The sequence below is a fragment of the Gossypium raimondii genome, chromosome 5, assembly GCF_025698545.1.
Source record: "Gossypium raimondii isolate GPD5lz chromosome 5, ASM2569854v1, whole genome shotgun sequence".
Taxonomy (NCBI): domain Eukaryota; kingdom Viridiplantae; phylum Streptophyta; class Magnoliopsida; order Malvales; family Malvaceae; genus Gossypium; species Gossypium raimondii.
Genome location: NC_068569.1, coordinates 6612523 through 6635348, shown reverse-complemented (window position 1 = coordinate 6635348; position 22826 = coordinate 6612523). Strand labels below are relative to the sequence as shown.

Here is a 22826-nt window from a genome sequence, read left to right as displayed (position 1 = left end):
AAAAAAAACACATTTTATGATGAGAAAACATCTCTTAAGGTCCGTGCAAACCAGATTGTCCTCATTCCCAGACACGATTTAAGCTAAAGCACAGTAGATTCTAGTTAAATCCCAGGGGTCACTGCAGCCACGACAACCTCGTCTCACATTATCTCCATCGTAATCCTACACTGTTCACTCACTCATCAAATGCAAGCTGCAGCAATAGTAGCCATGGTAGTCCACGCTATTCTCACTATAATCCCATCTCACCACACTCTCCTTCATGCACTGTCGTCACCTAACCCCTCGTCCATCCCTTTCCAATGCTGCTACTGTCCCCAAGAAGCAGTTTTCCGTGCTTGCTGTATCCAAGAATGCTGTCGCGGTTCTTAAAGGTGATTCTAAAGTTGAAGGCGTTGTCACCTTGACTCAAGAAGATGATGGTCTGTTTTCTTTTCAATCTTTGTGTATTTACTTGTTTTCTAATGCATCTTGTGGTTTGGGTTTTTGGTTTTGTACTTGTTATTGGAGAAATTCTGTTTCTTTTTGTGAATTCATTGTTTGTTTATGGAGAAGAAGCGAGAGAAAGAGCATGAATATATATTTTTTTTTTTTGGGGGGGGGGTTTCCTTCTAACTTTTTGTTGATGAATTCATTTCCATCTTCGATGCTTTGAGGTTGGATAGGATTATGGTTAGGGTGGTGCTCAGTTCTGGATCATATTTGCTTCAATGTTGCGATTGCGAATGCCAGATTTTTAGTTCTAACTGTTAGCTCGATTTTCGTCTGTTTATTTAGAGCTGATTTTGATATAAGTGTTTCCTTGGTGATGTATACTTATATTAAATATTCCAGTGTTCACGTTAAAGTTGAAACGACTGTCTAGCCTCTTACAAATTTTAGACATTGTGAAACTTTACATCAATACATGTTCTGTTGGCTTATCTTTTTGGCAATTGAGTGTTGCTGTCTTCTGTGAATGCTTTCAATTTCACTATAAATAGGTCCAACAACTGTGAATGTTCGCGTTACTGGTCTTACTCCAGGGCTTCACGGGTTCCACCTTGTAAGTGTTTTTTGGCTTTAGCTGCTCATTCTCAGTGTATATCAGCACATAAAAGTTTTTTTGAAGTCTGGTTTTAATCTTTACTTTTTGTTTTACATGTAGCATGAGTATAGTGACACAACAAATGGATGCATGTCAACGGGTAGGACTTGTTGCATTTGAATCTCATTCCATAGGATCTTATGTTTTAGAGTTTTTTTATGTATAACTTTTTTTATTTTTAAAATTTTAAATGATAGGAGCACATTTCAATCCTAACCGTATGACACATGGTGCTCCTGAGAGCGAAGTCCGCCATGCGGGTGACCTGGGAAACATAGTTGCTAATGCTGATGGTAATGCATTCTTAAATTTTACTCATTTTCTTTTCTAAATTAGTTTGGACAAATTAAATTATTCATTACTTAAAGTTTGAGTGACGCAGGAGTGGCAGAGGCAACAATCGTGGACAAGCAGGTGTTGTAATGCATGCATATTCCCTTGTGTGCTTTGCAGGCATGAATTTCCTTTTCAATGAGAGAGGGATCTCAGTCTTGCTTCCTTTGTAATTCTTGACTTTCATGTGCAGATACCACTAAGTGGCCCAAATGCTGTCATTGGAAGAGCATTTGTAGTTCATGAGCTTGAGGATGACCTTGGAAAGGGTAATTATTTATTTGGCTTGCAATTCTTACCTTTGCGTTGTGCGGAAACTTCCCCAATAAGTTAGAGAAGGGAGACCTGTAGTGGCTATTTTTATGTTGTTTGGAGGGTGGCTTTTGATCCTAAAAATAAATTTCTTTTTGTGTACGCTTACACACTGACGTATTCTGCAAAACTTCCTTCGTATTTGCTTGTTTTAAATTTTCTTATATTGCTATTTACTAATGCATCTACAGGTGGACATGAACTTAGTCTAACGACAGGCAATGCAGGTGGAAGATTGGCATGTGGTATGTGCACAAGCACTTTAATCTATAGTTCTATATCTATATGTTTCCAGAGAAAACAAGAAGTTCATATTTTTTCCAGACTCATCTCTGATTTGTTTCTTGCATCTATGTTTTGAGCATAAATATCTTTGACTTGGTTACTATTTTAGCTATGCAAAAACATAAGTTATTAACTTGGGGGACTCTCAGTACCTTCTGCGGCTTGTTTTACCAGTTTCCGATGGATTTCAATTTATTTTGAGGTTCATTGGCCCGGTTCAAGCATTGGTTTTGTTTAAGGGGCTCCAACTTTTCTCAATACCTGAATAAATTAGACTTGACTTTTATTTATACAAAATTTGGAGGAGAAGTAGTGGAAAGGACAAGGGGTTGTAAATATCATGGTTTTCATGTTGATAGATTGGCAGTCTGCTAGGAGTAGGAAAAAGTCTTGGATGGACTCTTGAACTGATGATTTAGTTGGTATGCCTTTGGCTTGGAATGAATGTGATGTATCTGCTCCCTAGTGTGCCAAATTAGTACCTTCAGTAGTATAGGGGCAAGGGATGTTCAATTCCTGTGGGAGGGTTTGAACGTTGGATATCAGTTAGGTGGTGTTGTCCTGTTGTGCCTATGAATTCTGACAATCATGGATGGGCATGCCTGCCTGAAGAATTCTTCCCAGGCATAACGTTTATTATATTGAAACTTTAAGTTCATCTCATAATTACTTGTTCTGGTAATGTATATGCAGGTGTCGTGGGTTTGACACCAATATAAAGAAACCAGCTTGGTCTTCCGCCATTGTTGTTTGCTTTTCCTACACATTAGTTACTCATTGAATCCAGTAATTTGGCTTTAAAACCAACAAATTTGAATTTAATTATGAATAGAAAATTGATTTTAGATATTCTATTATTTTTAAATAATAGTACTGACCATGGTATCTGATTGGAATAGGGCTTAAATTTTTCCTTTAGAAAATGAAATTGTAGCTGGGCTCGGCCCGTGACCTACCTCCTCCTATTGAGACTATTTCTTTTTGGATGTCTCTTAATTAATGGCGTAAAATAAAGAAGATGGCCTCAGGTTTATGTTAATGTCCATTCTTTATAGTGTCAAATTGGATAAGATTACATCACTTTCACAAGTTGTAATATTAATTAAACTAGCAAATAAGTCATTCTTAAATTTATGGTTCATTCTCTCATTGAACTTACACAAAAACAAGTCATGTTAAAATATGTATTTTTTTGTTTACATCAATCTAACACTACTTGGGGGAAAAAAAAGTAGAAGCTTTTAATGTCACATTCATGTTCGTTGCTGATTGGAATTTTACTATAAATTATTTCATCTAATTCCAAATAAATTATTTATTTGCCGATCGCTTTAGACTGTTTCCTTTTTTATACATCATGATACAATAAACTGTATATTGTGTAGTAAAATAAAGAAAACTGAACATGTCAACTGAACTTTAATAAGGGTTTTTTTTTGGGGGGGGGGAGAGGAGAATGCAACATTTGACTTTATATATATTATAGAAAATTATTTGATATGATAGTTGTATTGTTCTAGAATCGACGGTTTGTGGAAATTAATATTTTCGGGTCTGTGATTTCTCTCAATGATATTGTTTACAAGATTACTGTTGTACCCAATGATAGTTATAATTTACAAATACAAAATGTGGCAACAATAACAAAATTGCACTTGCACAAAATAAGTAAGTTGGTTACACAATCATTGGAAAGAAAATCATGAACTGAGAAGAAAACACAATACTCTAAATGATTAGGTTGGAATTAAGGGACAAAGAATACCGGCAGTTAGGCCAGGCCACCTAAGCAAAACTCAAATTAACCACAAAAATTGGCGAGAAAATTCACTCTTGTATATACCAAACAAGCATGAAATGTGCTATAATTGCATAACTAATTTCTGCTTCTAGATTGTGAGAATATGCATATGGTAATAGGATGCTATGCGTATGCCTCTTCTACCATTCAGAAGCTAACAAATATTATATTTATATATATAGCTTTACCTCAACATTAGGTAAACGAGACAATGTATAAATTATCTCACAAAAGTGGGTTGCTAATATAGGGCTAGTTTGAAAAGTTCTTTTGAGAAATGTTTTTAAAAAAATTGAGTGTTTGATATTCTTGTCAAAAGTGCTTTTGAGAAATAAAATATTCATTTTAAACATGATATTATAAAGTAACAAATATGTATTTAAATAATGTTCAAATTAGTTAATATTATGATATTTTAGAAAAATATAAAAACAATTTATTATAACTTATTGTTAATATTTTAATATATAATATTAATTTAAATATTTATAAGTAATTAATATTAATTATTTATTAAATTTAATTAGAATATATAAACTATATTTAAATGTAATAATTAAATATTTGTAATTAAATATTGACACAATTGTATTATTTTAAAAATTATTTAAATATAAAGTTTAGACAAAAGAGAAAAGGGGAAAAAAAAGTCCTCTAACGTCTATTTGAAAGAAAAAATAGTATGGTTAAAAAAGTAAAATACCAGCCAAAAGCACATTTGGGCTGAAAAAAGTTAAAAATTTATGTTTATTCATCTGTGAAAAAGCACTTAAAATAAGTTAAAAATTTTCTACACTGACGTCTGTTCTTCATTGCTTTTTAGGGAAAAACACTTTTTAATGGAAAAACTCATCTGAAAAGCATTGGAGAACACAGCCATAATCAAGGTGAACTCTAACAACTTGAAAATGAAAAATATGTTGTTATTACTATGGGGGTATCACAAAAGAAAATAAAAATAGTTAAAATAAATAAATGAATAAATCATATATCAATAGTTTGCTTCTTCTATATTATATATATCTTAAAAACTATAAGATAAACTTTTGGTTTGGGTCATAGAGTTGTTTAATGATCTAAAAATAATAATGAGAATTTGATTAGAAGAACAAATATATGTAAGTTAGATTTGGTACTTCAATTATATGAACATAAAGTTAAAGTAAATTATTAAAAGATTCAAAATTCAAAACATGAATATAATATATTGATATTAAACATGTATATTTATTGTAATAAAGAGACTGTATGACAACTTTGAGATCATATTTGGAATTGGAAATTAAGAGAGGTAATGTGAAGGGTGGTGTGAGCAATGAATAGGAATAGAGTTAAAAGGTGGTTGGGTTGATTTAACATGAGTGCTTGAAGAGTTATAGAACTGAAATCACGAGGCAATTGTGAGAAGCAAGTTAGAAACAAGTGAGAAAGAGTAAGCAGTGTAGTAGTGTAAAGCCTAATTTAAGGGATATAGTTGGCATAAAGTCGTTGTTTTTAGTGGAAAGGACTTCGATTTTGATAGCTACCCTTTCTTCTTTGCTTCACCCAAAGTTGTTCTCAAAAGCATCATATCTGCTACTACAAGTCATCCCTCAAACTAACACTATGCTACCAAATTTCTTCCTTTAATTTTTGAAAGGGGGAAGGGGGCTATTTGGCATGCAATTTAAACTTCCCTTCTATCTCATCTTCTTTCATGCAATTGGGGTTGTTCTTAACTATCAAAGAAGGCATTGACTTCGCCCCCTTCTGCCTATGCATTGCTTTTACTTTAGGTTTAGGGTTTCCTCATTTAAATATAGACATTTAAGAAGTTTGAGCCCAAAGCTAAGCCAAAAATCTTTATTCATATCTCACGCCTATCACACTAAGGTGATATCATCTAACATCAACAGTTTAAACTACTCTCTAATAAATATATAGAATTAATAAAGTTGGACGTTTCAATTGGTTACTTTACTTAATTTCTTCACTTCACTATACATAATAATAGTAATAGTGTTAGATAAGGAGAAGAAGACAAGGTGCTTTGCACAATATACTAACTCATCAGCTGCCACCAAGTAAATCTCCAAATGCTTACCAAGTAAAGAACATGATTTGGGACGAAAAATCATGTCAAATTTCAGACTAATTTATCATGTATATATTCAATCAGAGGATAGGTATATCTTAGCTACAAATCAACTTGAAAAGAGGTTTTTTTTTTTTTTTAGCTTGGCATAATAATTGTTGGTAAAATATAAAATTCAAAGAGGTTACAAAATTGAAACACCTACTCAAACATCTCCGACTCATCGAACTCCCTATAAAAATATGATGACAAAACATATCAAATCTTTGTCAAATTTGGAGGAAAAAAAACACTCAAATTACCATATCACAACACCCAGCATACTTGAAAAGAGTTTTAAAAAAATAAAAACGTTTAAGGTGTGAGAACGGGTTGAGAGAGACTTTAGACCAGGCATCCTTTTCTTTCCTATAAGCTAAGCATGAATGGTATATATAAATATATGATTTTCCTCTTAAATCTCTGCAAGTGACAAAGTAATTTGTTGATGTTGTTGTCAGTTCAAAGACAGTTGGATCCTGACATGATAACCATGGCTGCTGCCACCCAGTCCAAAGTGACATCCATATAAAAAAGCCAATAACATACAAATCTTGAGACTGAAAATGAGTGGATATTCAGCATTAACTCATCACACCACCTGGCCCCACTTCTCCATAAACACAAGCAAAATTAGCACCACCTAATTATAATTAAATAACATGACAACTCATTCTATATATGATATGATAGAAATCATCCAACAGTTTTAATTTTATCAAATTTGGATTTAAGCCTGCATGAGTGTCACAAATACACTGAAATTTGGCTTCTTAACTTCACATGTTAAATGAGATCCAGATCATATCTGCTTTTTACTTGCTTCTTCTTCTTTTTCTTCATATGAAATTCCCATTTATTTTCTTAATTACAATTTATTCTCAATTAATCACCAAGATAAAAAAATAAAAATAAAAAGTCCATTAACCGCCGCACCACGATTAATTAAGTTATTGATATAACGTTGAATTATTTATCCATGCTTATAAAAAATCAATTACGTAGTTTGTAACATAAGGAATGGGTATTCTTACTTTCTCTCTCCTAACCATTTGGCAATTGGCATCATAAAAATAGTCATTCTCTCTACGGTTTCAACTGACTCTCACTTGATAAGATTATGTTTTTTTTTATATATCAGGAATTGAATTAAAGTTGAATAATTTTGAAAACAAATATTTTAAATTAAATTCAACGGGTATAATTTGTATGTAATATATTTTAGTTTTTTGGTAATTTGGCTATATATATATATATATAGATTTTCTCAAAAATAATTTTGATGTGTTTTCGTATATATTTTAATTATTAGTATAATTGTGTTATATAATTATACTTGTAAAGTTAAAAGAAAACTAACCTATTAATGGAATAAATCCAAAAATAATTAAAACATAATTTATATTAAAATTACTAAATATACGTTTAAATACCATAGTTAAATTTCTGAACGAATAAAAAACGAGTATTGAAAAAGTTGAAGATTTGCGGCCGTGCCTTTGCGTACCTTACTTTACGTGCCTCGCATAACTAACAGCATCAAGAATCAGGCCACTTTTGCCCCACTCTGCAAAACATTACATCTTACTATCATCATATACAATGAACCTTTCTTTTATTTATTTATTTATTATCAGTAGTAGTAGTATTTATTGGAGAAACTATAATTGTTAAAAAAAAGGATTCATGTACTAATTATTTAAGGGTTACGTTTATATTATTTATGCCTCATCTGGTTGTTAATATAATAAAATAAAATAAAATTTATTTTTACATATATATATTAGTAGTTAGATATAAAATAAAGAATAATTAATGTAATTTAAACTTGAAATTGAAAATATAAGTAATAACACTTATAAAAATAAAATAAAACCTCTTCAAAGTAAGAAAAAATTCCTTCTCTTTGCTAAACCATATACAAAAACATGTGTAAAAATAATACTCTTACCAAACATAGTATTAGTGTACCACTATAATATCATCTGATTAATTTAGTCAATTAATTGTTTTAGAGGAGAAAATAAAGTTAAGCTATGTTCAAAAACTATTTCGATAGTAGACATTATTTTGGTTGATAATTATGTTTATAGAGTTTACAATTAAAAATATAATAAATAAATTCATGTTTGAACAATTACAATGTAGAATCAAAAGAATACAAAAGATGAAAGAATAAAAATAATCCAAATCAAAACTCACACATACCGACACATTTTGATGATAGAGACACAATTGCACATCGTCAAAATGAAAATTATTTTATAATTTTAGTTATTTTGTTCGTAAGATTGTGAGCAATGAATCGCATGTAGATGTGGTTAAAAGTTGATAAATTTTTAAAATTTATAATTGTAAATAACAATGAGCTAAAATCAAAGTAAAATATTAGAAAGAATAATGGGCTAACAAAAAAACTAAATTTGGAGATATAAGGTAAGGTGTTAGTGAAATCTCAAATACTGATAGATTTTTTTAGAAATACAAATTGAAGATAAACGGGGATTGTTGGCATGTGAAGAATAAGATTAAAAAGGTTTAGAAAAATGATAAGAAATACAGAAGAATTAATGGCACCCTAATACCCTCAAGTTAGGGAAGCAATACAAAAATGAAAATGAAGACAAATTAATTTGGTTTGGCGGAAAGGCATGGGAATTAGGCATTTGTCTAAGAATAGCAAACGTGACCCAATTACATTACTACTTTTGCACTTTCGCATTTCATTCTTCAGTTAATGGCATGGATCAATGTTAGGATTTTCTTTTGGTCTTAAACCTAACTTAATTCGTTTGGGGTTATAATTCAAACCACCTAGCTAATCCGAAAAACATTTTATTTAAATTGCCTATTTCTTTTCTAAAAATAAATTCACCTTTTTTTTTCTTAATTTACTCCAAATATGAATACGTATTTAAATAAAATATTTTGGGAGTACCTTCAATTTACAACTTCAAATTTAAGATTTTAATAAATGTAGTATTTTAATTTAGATAACATGTGGTGGGGAAATTATTTTAATAACATGTAGATATGTGGTGGGCGAAAATTATAAATGGTAAATTAAATAGAGAAAAGCGAAAAGAGAAAATGAGTCACAGAAGCCATGTGTTAACATATTTTCTTGACTTGTGAAATAAACATGCTCTGTTCAACAAAAGCCCACTTGACAGTTTGACGGTTGATGAGTTGTGTCCCTTTCTTTTCTTGTTGGATTGGGGCACTTCCCCCCTACTCCTAACCCTAATTACTTACAGCCTAGCTAGCTATTCCCACAGGCTTTTCATGAGACTACAGCCAAACATAACAATTCACAACAATAAATTTAGTGATTAATCATTCACGTTAATGATGAGTTTAAAGTTATTCTATATCCAAAATAAAAATCGAGCCCTCAGTAACTAACAAAAGCAAGAGAAACTCTTACTATCTTGCCGTAAATACAATATACCGTGCTTTGATCGTATCAAAATCAGTATTAAATGTAACCGAAAAAGGAAGGGATAATAAAATTGGGTTTCCTTAGGAGTAAAAATGAGGGTAGCATTCGTATGCTTTTAACGTGCAAATCGTGGCTTTTCTTTTAATGGGGATATTTTTTTATAATTATTTTGAGTTATATTAGTTTGTAACTTGGGTGCCAAACTGTGTGCGATAAAGTTAAGACCAACTCAATTGAACTGTCCTAACTCCCTCTTTTGCCCTCTTTTTCAGCACCTTATCAACTTCACCTAATTCTCGACTCTACTCTTTACCTACACTTATCTTCTCCTCTCTAAGATAAGATATTACCAAAGCTACATATATAACCCCTTCAAATTCTAACTGATTAAACAAGAAATAAAATTTTTAAAATTATTATAATATTGTCACCAAAGATTTAAGTAATGAATGCTTAATATGATATATAGTATTGTCAATTCTAAACCAAAAATCAGATAAGCCATTGTAATTAGTGATTTTTTTAAATTTAGTTAACTTTATTTAGTTTTAAAACAAAAGGGTATAGTTTCAAATAACAACTTTAAATATATATTTAGTTTATAAATTTTATACATCATTTTACCCTTTTAATTTCGGTTATAAAGATTCAATAACAACTTTAAATATATATTTATACTTTCAAAAAAAAGCATGATCACTAAATTAAGGAATATCTAAAAAGAAGAATGGAAGGATTTTTTATTTATTTTATGAAAAATGATTTTTTTATTGGAAAAATGATGAATAAAAAAAGTGAAAATAAAACTTTAATTTCTACTAGCTAGTAATAACACCTTTGTATGTTAGAAACCAAAACAAATGGTGACAGTAACTATTCACGGGGGCGGCTTTCTTTTCTCTTTTCTCTCTTCTTTTATGAGTTTTGACTTTAAAAAAAAAAAACACTTAATACTACAAACATTTTCAATATATAAAGGAAAATACACCAACAACTGGTACCACCATTCGCTATATATTAAAATCCCCCCTTACTCTCTCTATCTTTGCTTCATTGCATTTGTTTTCTGTAGCCCTTAGTCTGTTACTCTGTTAGGTCAGCTGCCTTATTTTGATTTCCTTTTAGTACTATTTTTCTTTAGATTTGGGTGGATATGCAAGCTCAACCGGATTTTGAGGTGTCTAATATTGATCATCAAGCCTTGATCATGAAAGGCAAGCGTACCAAGCGTCAAAGATCATCGTCCCCGTTCGGTGTCACTGTGACTTCTAGCTCCTCAAGTGCTTGCGGCGGCGGCGGTGGAGTGGCGGAGGAATACAATTCGATTTCCTCTCCGGTGACTTCCGGTGAGATTTACGAGAGCACCGAGGAAGAAGAAGACATGGCTAACTGCCTAATCATGTTAGCACAAAGTGATGGCCCAAAAAGGAGGAGCAATATTGAAGAGAAACAGGAGATGGTTACTGCAACAAACAAGGCTGGAGTTTATGCGTACGAGTGTAAAACCTGTAACCGGTCTTTCCCATCATTCCAAGCACTAGGAGGGCATAGGGCAAGCCACAAGAAGCCCAAGGGAGCCACCGCAGATGAGAAAAAACCACTTTTTTTGGCATTCAAAGATCATGGTGTTGAAGACGCTGATCAATTCAATAGAGAAAGCCCTGCGGTTCTTGCTTTACAAGTAGGTAACAACAACAACAACAACAACAAGACTAATAGTCATGGGAACAAGGGTAACAAGATTCACGAGTGTTCAATCTGTGGCTCTGAATTCTTGTCTGGTCAAGCCCTTGGAGGCCACATGAGACGGCACAGGGCGGCGGCAAGCAATCAAGCTGCTGTGAGTGTTGATACTACTAGCATTCCAATTGAGTCAGGCAATGGTGATGGAACCAAGCCTAGAAATATCCTAGCTCTGGATCTTAATCTTCCTGCACCAGAAGATGATCTCAGGGATGCCAAGTTCCAATTCGGAGCACCCCAACAAGCTATTGTTTTCACCACACCAGCTTTGATAGATTGCCATTACTAAACCCAAAAAGAAGAAAAATCATGTATCAATGTGAATCATATATAATTTGTATTGTTTCAATTCAATATTATTATTTACAATTATTAACTATATTCTTTGAATTCTTTGGTTTTCTTTTTACTTCTTATTTCTGATGATCCACTTGTTGAAGTTGAATACTTTGAACTAGTAAGTGGTTAGTGTTCATGGTTGCCTTCCATTCACGAAAAGTGAGTGACGGAAGCATATTTTATTTTATGAACTTTTTCCTTTTAAAAATCTATTATAATAATTTTATTTTCCTGTATAATAAAATCGTATTTTGAAAATGAAAGACACCTCTAAATATCGACAAGTAAAATTGAATTTTCGAATTATTTCCTTTTTTTTAAAGTGGGAAGAGAGTGATGTATAACACTTAAAAAGAGTGTAAAAACACACAAGAAATATGGGGGGTTAGCATTGGCCATTGGCTATCTAGGGTTTGGCAGCACCAGCACCACAACCTAAAGTCGTGGATTAGGTTATCTTTCCTTTGTGAGTTTTGGGTTGGGGGTGTTGTCATTAATACTCTTTTATATATATATATTTATTTATTTTCCTTTTTTTTGGGTCTGATATCTATTCTTTTCTTCACTCTCACAGTCACTCTCTCTCACTACATGCCACAGTCTGTTTCATTAAATGACAAAGAATAAATGGATAGCAAAGCTGAGTTGTTAACTGCCCAACCCATACATACATTTAATTTCCATCATTATTTTATATATATATATATATATATATATATTAATGGACTATCCTGCTGCTGGGTAAGCTAGATCTGATTTATATTTTTCTTGTTTAAATTACATTCATCGATCAAGAGTAAAACCATAATTAGAAAAAGTAATGGAAATGAAGTACCGCACCTAATTAACTAACTACAATATCCCTTAGTTTGCAAGTCACTTAACCAAATTATCATTATTTGAATTCACACAAATAATTTGTATTTACATGAAATTACCACATAACAAAGGATGCCCTTTGGAACAAAAAAGAGGGTGTGACATAATTGACTCACTCATACTCACTTCACTAGTTGTGTATAAATGGAATTTGTTAAGTGCACGTTTAGGTAAATGTTGGTAAGCAAATCATGTGGACACTTTGCGTGAGATCATGTCCAAATATAAAGAGAATTAGATAGAAATATCATCATTTGACATTTGCACATGTAGTTGCCTTGTCATCTAACCTCCCAGTATTATTCTCTTCATATATAAATATAAACATAAACAAAGGGCTTCAATATAAAATATTTAAGCTTACTTTGCTTGGTTCCTATGAAAACGCTTCTCTCTCTTTCATATGCTCACTCAACTACTCAAAGTAACCTAAAATAGCTTTGTTTTGTGTAGAGGAAATGTCACAATAATGCTTTTCCAAGTCCTTTTCTTTTGTTTATTACACTTCTTAACCAATAATTTTTATTATCCAATTTTTTTCAGCCAAGTACTTGTATGCATATGTTGTCATGTTCTTATTACTACTAAAAAAGTGGTTTTTGAATCTAACTGGAACCAATTAATAGTAGCCGATGACACTGGAAAATTATATATACACATAAAGGGTTCCTTTTGGTGTACTTTAAGGGGAAGGGGGGGTTCCAATATGGTCCAACAAATTGACACGTGGAAGTTGATGATGATATGTATCTCTTAAACTGGCCAGTGGCCTTCAACTTCACAGCTGGATGGCTATCCAAATCTCTTGGCGTTCAGCTTTTGTGCTTCTTTTTCTAAATAGAAAAAAAAATTCGGGTCAGGTTATCATGAAAGTGACCAAAGCTTCATAGTGTTTGCTAACCATGACAACTATGTAAGGCAACAATAATACAGAACTAAGCTTCTATGAATCAGATTATTAAAAACAATTAACTAATGGTTGGAATGGGATGAGCCAGATTATTGAAAACAAACACATGGAAAATGCAATAAAATGATCTCTCACCGGCTATTCATATGAACCCCCCAAAAAATATAGCTAGTGTGGTTAGTCCTTCCTTTTTGGTGAGATATTGCCTACCTAATGCGCTTCATACTGATTTTTTTTTGGTTTGGGGGGTTGTTAGGTTTATTCAAAGGTTATGGTAGTTACCAAATGAAAAGTATGTGTGAATGGCAAAGTAAATGTAGATATCAATATCATCTATTTGCAAGCTTACCGTTCATGCAGATAAAGGCATGTAATTATATTATTTCAAGTTGGAATTTTGCTTATTAATAAGAAGTAATATCTCAATTTATTGAATGAGAAACTTAAAATTTGTGATCAACCTGATCTGTTCCCACTTTAGTTAATTACTTGCCTTACTAGCTTAATGATTCATGTCATTAGGTCTTTAATTTGACTTAAATCTTCTTTGTAATAAATGCGAAGATGAAGACCGTTGCCATGTGAGTCTCGTAATTTCGAATATTAATAAAACAAATCATTTTTCTCACACGAGGGGTTGCTGTGGTGTAGTGGTTATCACGTCAGTCTTACACACTGAAGGTCCTCAGTTCGGTCCTGGGCAGTAACAGTTTGTCTTTTTTATAGGATAGCAAGTTTAGAATATAAAACACAGTAGAGCCCATAGAGAATAGATGTTTCAGATAAAATTAAGCAATCTAATCATGCTTTTCAACGTCTCATTACGTTCTAAAAGATAATAATGAACTGGAAATACAAATAAAGCTAAATACATGTTCTACAAAAAAAAAATGAACGTTGCCACACGCTTAAACAGGCAGCAAGCTGAAGTTTCCCTGTATCTTGTACCTCCTGCAATCAAACAATGGAAGTGTTGAGCATTGTGAAACTTTTGACTCCAGTTGGGATCATAAAACACCTCTCATTAAAACCTTATTTAGACATTATGATCTCAGTGCTCAACTGTCTTAAGTGATGTGAACATGGGGTTGAGAAGAGAAGTGCCTTCTCTTTCAATGTACTTTATTTTCTTTTATCTTGCATAATTACCGCTTCTTTCCAAACCTGTTACTCAGGCTTTTTGTGTATGAGTGTTAGATACAGGTATCCTACTCGGATTTAGATGCTCACATAGCTTAGACTGATGCAAATGGCTGACAAAGCTGCACATTTGGAGAGGAAGTTGTCCTCAGTTAGCATAAACATTAACTCGGACTCGGGCAGTAACTTCAGGGTGGAGCTTCAGCTCTGCTACATATTCTCCTGTTTCCCTGATCTCTGGAAGAAAAACAATTCTTTTGTCCACATCCCTACAGATCAACAAATTAATAGTTGAAAAATTAAACAGCCATCATTAGGGATAACGGCAGATGTGATATCTGCAAGACTGCAACTTACCATGTGAATATTACAATACTATTCCTTCTATTTAAAAAGCAATATTCATCGGATATCCAAACCAGGCCAAAACTAAAGCAGAATTGAACAACGCACATCCAAAGGTTCATATTGAAATCCACTGCAAACAGTAAAATATAATACCTCGGTCCTCAAAAAATGGATCATATGGTGTCAGGTATCCAATTTTTTACTATATATTGCCATTTTTAGACCAGAACGATGCATATGGAAAAGTTGCAAGGAGAAATGCATGTTGCAGTCAGAATTTTTTTTATCTCATGTTTCTTGATTAAGATTTTTTCATTCAGAAAGGATTCTTGTCTAGGGCTAATACACGAGTTTAAACAAATGGATATGGGAATCCATAGTTGGTGTCTCTTCATCCAGCTTTGGCATTATTACTAAAGGCGTGACACTGAAACTTATAGAAGATCACAATTTGCTAACGAAATGCAAATGATTCACGATGTCATGTCAATCAACAGACAAACTAAGTTTATGGATCAGAATGCCAGCTTCATTTGTTTGCTGTAACTTGTAACCACAGATGCAGATTGCACTAACAATGATGGTGAGGGCATATACATAATCTAAGGCAAATAGCTTGAATTCTTATTTAAAGCAATAAATTTTGAAAATAATTTGCAGAGTTGTGATGCTTGTTAACATCTAAATCCCACAAAGATTTTACGATCAGTACCTTTGAAGTTGTGCCTTGATAATGTCTACAAGATCTTGAGCAGTAACACTGACAGAAACAAGCGAATGTCAGAGAGTAAAATGATAAGCAGAAAAAACAAACGCATGAACTGCTTAGTGTGGATTTGGACCCTACTCACCTTCCAAAAATTTGCTTTCCTTTTCCACCTTTTCTCTTCACCTTAAAAGCTCCAACTGTTTCGAATATTAGAGCAAGTTGCTGTGCCTCTTCTTTCACCTGCAGTAAAACAAGATCATTTAAAAGATTCACAAGATCATGGTCATGTTGAACAAATTACCCTTGTAATGCCACAGATGCCAAGCAAAGAAATAGCCATAAAACACCATTTAGAAACAACATTAGTATATCTTGCTCATTGTATAACAGCATTGAACAAATGAATATAGTGCTCGATTTCAACACCATAAAGAAGTATCGTCGACATTATTCCATATAATCTGAGCAAACATACATACATAAACACAATATGGTAGGACAAGTTTCACTTCAATCAGGGAAGGTTGAAATTTGGCATAGCAAACATGTTTTCAGCCTCAAATCATTAAGATGCTCAGTTGCCTAATGGAAAGTCATGACCAAAATGATATTCACTAAAATAAAAAATTCAAAACATAAGCCACTAAATTTACCCGTTGCTTCTCCGCTTCAATTCTTTCCTCCTCCATTTTCATTTCCCTGAGGGAAAAAAAACCACTAATTATTTTCTCAATCATGTATGTTTATATATTATACTCCCAAATCAATTTTATATCAATCCTTCTATTTCTCAATTGAATGCTATCATAACAGCAAGAAAAAAGGAAAACAAATTCACAAAAGGGGGGGGGGGGGGAAGAACTGAGATTAAGGTTACAACACACTTAAGCAAAGAAGAAGTGATAATCTGGGCTTTTCCCGTAGGCAAAAGATAATTCCTGAAATAGCCAGCTTTCACATCCAAAAGCTGTCCCTTTTTCCCCAGGTATTCCACATCCTCCTTCAGTATTATCTGAAACCCATTATTAACAACGACCACTCAATCAAATTACTAAACAAAAAAACAAAAAGAAACCAAATTTCAACAATGTATGAAACAATTTGCTTTACCTTTCGAGTCTTTTTAGCTTTCTTCTGGGCGAAAACCACGAAGACCCTGTTTTTGTCTGCTACTTTTGTTGTCTCGTTTTGTGTTCCTCCAAAGCTGTGAAGCCATGAAAGTGTAGATGCTGCTGTAACTGTAGCGGTTGCCATTGCCACTCCCTTGGAAGAAAAAAAACCCCAGTCTCTTTTACCTCTGTTCTCTCCCTCCCTTTTGTAATCTTATCTGTTATTGGACGACACTCTTAGCAACCGTTTTGTGTATTATGTTCTGTCGTTTTGAAACAACCTTGTAAATTTGGGTGGGCTATTTTTATGGATTAAATTTAGTTCCCAAAAACATCAATTCCAACCCCTACCGCTACCGGTCCGACTTTGGGTGGGCTTTTTATATGGATTAAATTTAGTAAATCCGAGCTCAAGAAGACCAAGTCTGAAATCGATCTGGTCCAAACTTGATATAAATCCAATCCAAATCTCGGAAAAACTCGAAATTATAACTAAACATCTATAATAAATATTAATAATTAATATAATTATATGATATCAGTTAAAATAAAATTAAATAATAAATAAATTTGTTGAGGAGAAGTATTTGCTTTGGAGTATCTCAAACCTCAATCGAAAGTATTATAAATAAATTATAATTATTAAAATCTATAAATTTTAAATTTAATGATCATACAAAATATATAATAACATGGTATATTGATTTAATTAGTGTTATACTTATCACTAGTGGTTAAACATGATTTATTCTAATAAAACCACTAGTAAATTTAATTTCAAATCATGTTCTTTTAATAAATAAAATTATCTATAACAATGTAAATTACAAATTTTAAAGTTTGTTTAAATTTTAAAAGAAAATATAATATTAAAATACAATAATTAATCAAAATATATTTTGAAATTCATAAAGTTACATAAATATATAAATCCGATTATTAATATAATTATATAACAAGTCATCCTAAATTATAAATCACAATGAAAAAATTATAAGTATATAACTATTACTATTTTAATACGTTTATATAACTAGTATTATATTGTAGATTATAATAAATAATAGTCTTACATAATATTGTAATCTTGTTATACCCCTCACCCAGGCTGGACACGTGGCATTATAAGAGAGTATATAGGAAAGACGTCTACGAATAGCTCTCCACCTCTCATCCTCTTAATCATCATCAACTGCTTAGCCTACCATACAAGTTATCTCTCATAGGGATTATCCGATGGTAGCAGGAACATATCCAGCATAAAGCCATTTGTTGTTATGGTCAAGTCACTCGTTTTCAATGCAAACACTCTCCTTTTAGAGACTATCGAGGTCCACTTAAGCATAACAACCTCATACCACTTCAAAAGAAATAACATAATGGGTTTCACCATGCATGTCCCCTATGCACTCCATGATTATAATCAATCTATAACGACATTGTCATGTCATCACTATCAAATAAGAGGACCTCACTTATAAACACCCACCATAATGATGAGAAAGGGATCTTCTTCATCGTTAGCAACCTTAAGCAGTTATTCTCTACACGTAGCCTTCTCAAACTTCAGAGTAACCTTCCTCCTCCTCTTGTCATTCTCCGGTTCTCCTCCTATTTATATGAATCAACCTTATTTGCCAAAATCTATATATATAAAACATTTCTAACTAATAAAAAAAATATAGACATATCAAGAATTAATTAAGTCCATACGATCTTACATGATAAAGACAACGACAATTACAATATCAAGGACCAATCCACAAAATTACCCTATTCGCAATTATCCTCCGACTGGTTCAATTCTCGATCTATATAATAATTCATTTCAATTTATCAATTTTAAAATGCCTTATAACAGTTTATTTTATGCATATACCAGTCCAATTTAATTTTACAACTATTCCATGAAGTTTTATATTTTATTTGATTTAACCCTTAAAACTGACATAGCTATATCTTTCAATTTTTAAGCTTCATTTTTTCAATCTAATTTCAATTTCATCCTTCTATAACCACATAAGGCTCATCCTAGCTTCGAGGCATTAGGCTCATTCGCTATCTCTACATTCCCACAAGATTAGTAGGTGGTCCACCTACTACTTAACCCAATGAACTGTCACTTCCCGAAGCCCCTCTTACAAAGCATTATCTAATGATCGCAAAGGCAACTCGATGGACTTTGGGCGGAGGACCCTGCTGGGCATAAAGAAATCGAAGGTCTAACCCCAACTTTCTGGTTATTGTTCGATTCAGGGCCCACTGGTCACAAATCTTCCTTAGGTTTCCTCTTGAGGAGGCATTGAACATCCACTTATCCGGTGGCCACACACCATGGCATCTTTCTTGTCATGAATCGTTTGTTTGCACCAAGCAAATCCCATCAACTAGCCAAGGTGAGGGGGAGGTGGAGATATGACACCTATCACTACCTGTAAAGAGCTTAATAGCTTTTATCGCTATGCTCATAGGGAACATTAAAATGATTGAAACAAGGGTAGTTTTCTCACCTAGCACTCCAAAGCCATCACAAGGCATTCTCCAAGCACACTTCCCCCACAAATGGGCTCCTTGTAGCTCAACCCATTGAATGGAATCACCATCCCCCTTTGATCTCATTCACACATGGCCTGTCATCATGTTGCTGCTTGATGCTCTTGCATGACATTTGCCCTTCAAGATCCACCATCAGAGAACTCTCACTCAAGGCTTTGACCTTGTCTGATCCACCAAGTGAGATCTCATGGTTGTGCCAGACCATGACACTCTCACAATATGTTTATTTAGGAGAGGGTAAGATGGATGCACAAACTAGGCTAAGGCAAAGATGACAGATTGGTGACTGAAGTTGACAACTTGAAGTTTAACTTTGATAAGAAGAATGCAAATAGGGCTGCAAACTCCATTGCAGGACAGTCAAAAAAGTGTTTGTGCATGATCAACTCCACCACCCTCTTTGATTAAGGACGGACTCCTGTGGAATAATCTTAGTTACTTGTTGGAATAATCTCTTTGTTCTAACTAGGAGTTGATCCATAATGTTGTTTAGTTGTAATGACTTACGCTGTCTACTCACAAAATGAAATAAGACCAGCAGTATTTTAGCTAAAAAGGGGAAAAAAAACTTATTTCTTAAAATTAGAAAAAAACAATACATTAATATAAAAAATATTAAATTAATAATTTTAATAGCAAAGCAAACTTAAACAAATTCATTATGAAAACGTATGCCAACTTTGTCATTGACTTTAAAATTATTTTTAATCGTCGCCAATCGACAAAGTTGCTAGATTAGTGAATAACTGAGGAAGGTCTTAAGTGGGGATGAACGTAAACAAGCTCTTAAGTTGACTTAGAGCTCTCTTTGTTCTCCCTCAATGTCTTCCTCAAAAACAAGCCTGTTAGTTTTAGAGAGTGCTATCCAAATCCCAACAAAGAAAAGATAAAATCAACCAATAATTTCTTGAAAATGATTTCAGGGTCCGCTTCATGTTTCCCCAGTGCATCACAAGGTTCGCCAATGTATCCCTTGGCTGAAGAAAACATGGTTCCATCTTCCCTCGAAGCTGGTTCAGGTTCAGGCCCAGATCAGTCTCATTCAACCACTCTCCTCTACAATCTCTCCATCCTGAAAGATAAAGTTCACGAGGCTCAGTCACTTGTTAGCATCCTTATATCTCCTGATCAAGCTCATCCGGAGTCAACTTCTTTAGCCGTCTCAAGCATGGATTCTTTGGTTCAAGATATCATTGTCACAGCATCTTCCATGATATTTATTTGCCAACAGATGTCTCTTGGAACTGCTTCAGGTAACAATATCAACACTGAATTGCATCAGCAGCATGTTAGGGTGATTCCTGATAATCGGATCTCTCAACCACCCAACTTCAGTGATATTTGTGTTGGTAACATTGTTCAAGAAAAAGGGCAAAGCTTTTATTATAGTGCTGAAACGATTAGCTGGTATGGCGACCACTGCAATAATGACCGTAACAACAACAATGGCAATAATAGGAATCGAAGTTTACAAGTCAGTAATGACGATAAGCTGGAAAGGAAAGAATTTGTTGAATTGCCTCGAAGAAGTGAAATTAGCGGAGGGTGTGAAGCGGTTTCAGCTATGAAATATGACATAATCGAATTGGATGCTGAAGACTTATTAGCTAAGTACACACATTACTGTCAAGTTTGCGGTAAAGGGTTCAAGCGAGACGCAAATTTGAGAATGCACATGAGAGCTCACGGGGATGAATACAAGAGCAGTGCTGCTTTGATTAACCCCATGAAGAATCCTAGAGAGGGAAGTAGTAGTAGTAGTGCCATGGGAAACTGTTCAACGAAAATGAATAAGAAGTATTCATGTCCTCAGGAAGGTTGTAGGTGGAACCAGAAACATGCCAAGTTCCAACCCTTGAAATCCATGATTTGTGTGAAGAATCATTACAAGAGGAGCCATTGTCCCAAGATGTATGTTTGCAAACGATGTAACTGCAAGCAATTCTCGGTGTTGTCAGATCTCAGGACTCATGAAAAGCACTGTGGTGATCTCAAGTGGCAGTGCTCTTGCGGTACCACTTTTTCAAGGAAAGATAAGCTTATGGGTCACGTTGCTTTGTTCGTTGGCCATACTCCAGCTCTTGTTACTAATCCTAAGGCGAACCCAGGTTAGCTCCAACTCTAGAGCTCCTCTACTACGCGACTAGATTATAGGTAAGATAGATCTCTTGCATATAAATAAATAAATAAAATGTGTGCATGTATGCCATTTTGTTTAATTTTCTTGTAACTTCTCTCGGTGTCAGCCTTCTAAGCTTTAACTCAAATTTACGTTTCATGGAACACATTGATTTCCATGCATAGTATATATCACACATGTATACCAGTATTTATTTATCGTATTGATTTTTAGTTAACTGAAACTCATTGCATATGGGTTTCATGCAAAACTAACCATTAGCATTCATGTTATTACTGAAAGGTGAGTATCAAACACTGATTATATTTACACTCATGTTTGAAGAATGGAAATCTTAGTACTCCCTTTTGTCCCACAAGCTAAAGTTTAATGTTTATCATTTGAATATATATATTAAACACTAACATCGAGAAAATGAAAATTTTGAATAATATGGTTTTTATGGGAATCTGCATAGTATATATAATCTTTTCGTTGGCATGAAGGGACAGATCACCCATCTCTTTGACAGCAGCACAAAGAAAAACAAATATAGTATCAACACTGAGGCCGATGAATTTACAGCTTTTGGTAATATCACCATGGACCTTGAAAATTTCACGAGCAGTGGGGACGAGAGGCGATGGGATTTTGTATTTGCTAACGCTTTCCCACGCCCCTCCTAATAAATATTTGAAGCTGTTGGTGTCCAAGTTGCTGGCAATGTTTCCATCAGTAAGTCTAGTGATAAGATTATCCACAAGATCATCAGAGTAGTACTGCATGTCGGGCCTCGTCCCGCTCAATGTGGAAAAAGAATTTTAGACTAATTCCACCCTCATCTGACACCTGAAATGTTTATATAAGTTGGAGGAAACAGAAAAGTTGAGTAGAATGGAAATGAAACTTAGCTTGCTGAACCGGAGAAGAAAAGGAAAAACCCAGAGGTGTTACATTGTCAGGGTCCCAGTTCAAATCCAATAACAGCGACCCGCATGGGAATTTTCAGAAGCACTTGCTTCCACAATTAAAAGGGAAGGCAAATACGTGTACTGGAAAGATTGAAGGTGTGTATAATCAATGTACATACCATAAAACCAAAAGAAATAAAAATGCCCCCTATATATAATAGGATCGTAAGTACTAATAATTCTACCCTTAAACTAATTTGTGCTATATCTTTAATCATTGTCAAAATTGTATCTGCTGTTGATTACATGTCTCCAAATTGTTTGCTCTAGATAAGTAAACGAGTGTGATCAAGGAATTCTATGCCAAGGAACTTTTACCTTCTTTTCAACCCAAATTTTTGTCACTTCTGATTACCATGACCAATTTTTTCATGTAATTTTTTGGCTGTTTTTTGGTCTTTCTGAAAATTATATATGCAAAGAAGAAAGGCTTGAATTTCAAATAAAGAAGCGTTTCTACTTTGGATTTTCCTTGCGACGGAAAGAAGCGCTCTTATCACTGAATTGCCACGTGGAGAGATGCAGCTGGTTTGTTACGGATTATCATTCATCCATAAATTCGCCCGCGAAATACAAAAACTCAGCCAAAAGTTCAAAAATTTGGAAAGGAAAAAAAACCCCGCTTAA

The 22826-nt window shown here is 33.5% G+C and overlaps 3 protein-coding genes and 2 non-coding genes across 7 annotated transcripts; 4 read left to right on the top strand and 1 right to left on the bottom strand.

The window, feature by feature from the left end:
* The first annotated feature begins 78 nt into the window (after window positions 1-78).
* LOC105768981 (superoxide dismutase [Cu-Zn], chloroplastic) lies at window positions 79-2888 on the top strand. Its single transcript, XR_008196307.1, has 8 exons — window positions 79-425; window positions 987-1048; window positions 1151-1190; window positions 1288-1383; window positions 1473-1504; window positions 1617-1692; window positions 1927-1980; window positions 2714-2888. It is a non-coding gene; the product is annotated as a superoxide dismutase [Cu-Zn], chloroplastic (transcript).
* A 7486-nt stretch (window positions 2889-10374) lies between these two features.
* On the top strand, window positions 10375-11509 carry LOC105770965 (zinc finger protein ZAT5). Its single transcript, XM_012592347.2, has one exon. It carries the CDS (start codon window positions 10530-10532, stop codon window positions 11406-11408), a length of 879 nt encoding a protein of 292 aa, XP_012447801.1. The 5' UTR covers window positions 10375-10529; the 3' UTR covers window positions 11409-11509.
* A 2374-nt stretch (window positions 11510-13883) lies between these two features.
* On the top strand, window positions 13884-13956 carry TRNAV-UAC (transfer RNA valine (anticodon UAC)). The gene has a single exon. It is a non-coding gene; the product is annotated as a tRNA-Val (tRNA).
* Window positions 13957-14010: 54 nt separating this feature from the next.
* On the bottom strand, window positions 14011-16748 carry LOC105770492 (50S ribosomal protein L9, chloroplastic). The gene is made up of 7 exons (XM_052630552.1): window positions 16555-16748; window positions 16329-16456; window positions 16098-16143; window positions 15587-15684; window positions 15448-15495; window positions 14478-14656; window positions 14011-14198 (listed from the first exon to the last, which is right to left on the bottom strand). The coding sequence occupies exons 1-6, from the start codon at window positions 16696-16698 to the stop codon at window positions 14536-14538; spliced, it is 585 nt and encodes a 194-aa protein (XP_052486512.1). The 5' UTR covers window positions 16699-16748; the 3' UTR covers window positions 14011-14198; window positions 14478-14535.
* Window positions 16749-19888: 3140 nt separating this feature from the next.
* On the top strand, window positions 19889-22506 carry LOC105768948 (protein SENSITIVE TO PROTON RHIZOTOXICITY 2). Of its 3 annotated transcripts, none has more exons than XM_012589249.2 (2): window positions 19889-21217; window positions 21735-22506. In XM_012589249.2, the coding sequence occupies exons 1-2, from the start codon at window positions 20023-20025 to the stop codon at window positions 21755-21757; spliced, it is 1218 nt and encodes a 405-aa protein (XP_012444703.1). In that variant the 5' UTR covers window positions 19889-20022; the 3' UTR covers window positions 21758-22506. The 3 variants fall into 3 exon arrangements, with proteins under 3 accessions (XP_012444703.1, XP_052486670.1, XP_052486669.1); XM_052630710.1 differs by having other exon boundaries at window positions 19889-21263; window positions 21741-22506; XM_052630709.1 differs by having other exon boundaries at window positions 19889-21263.
* Window positions 22507-22826: the final 320 nt, after the last annotated feature.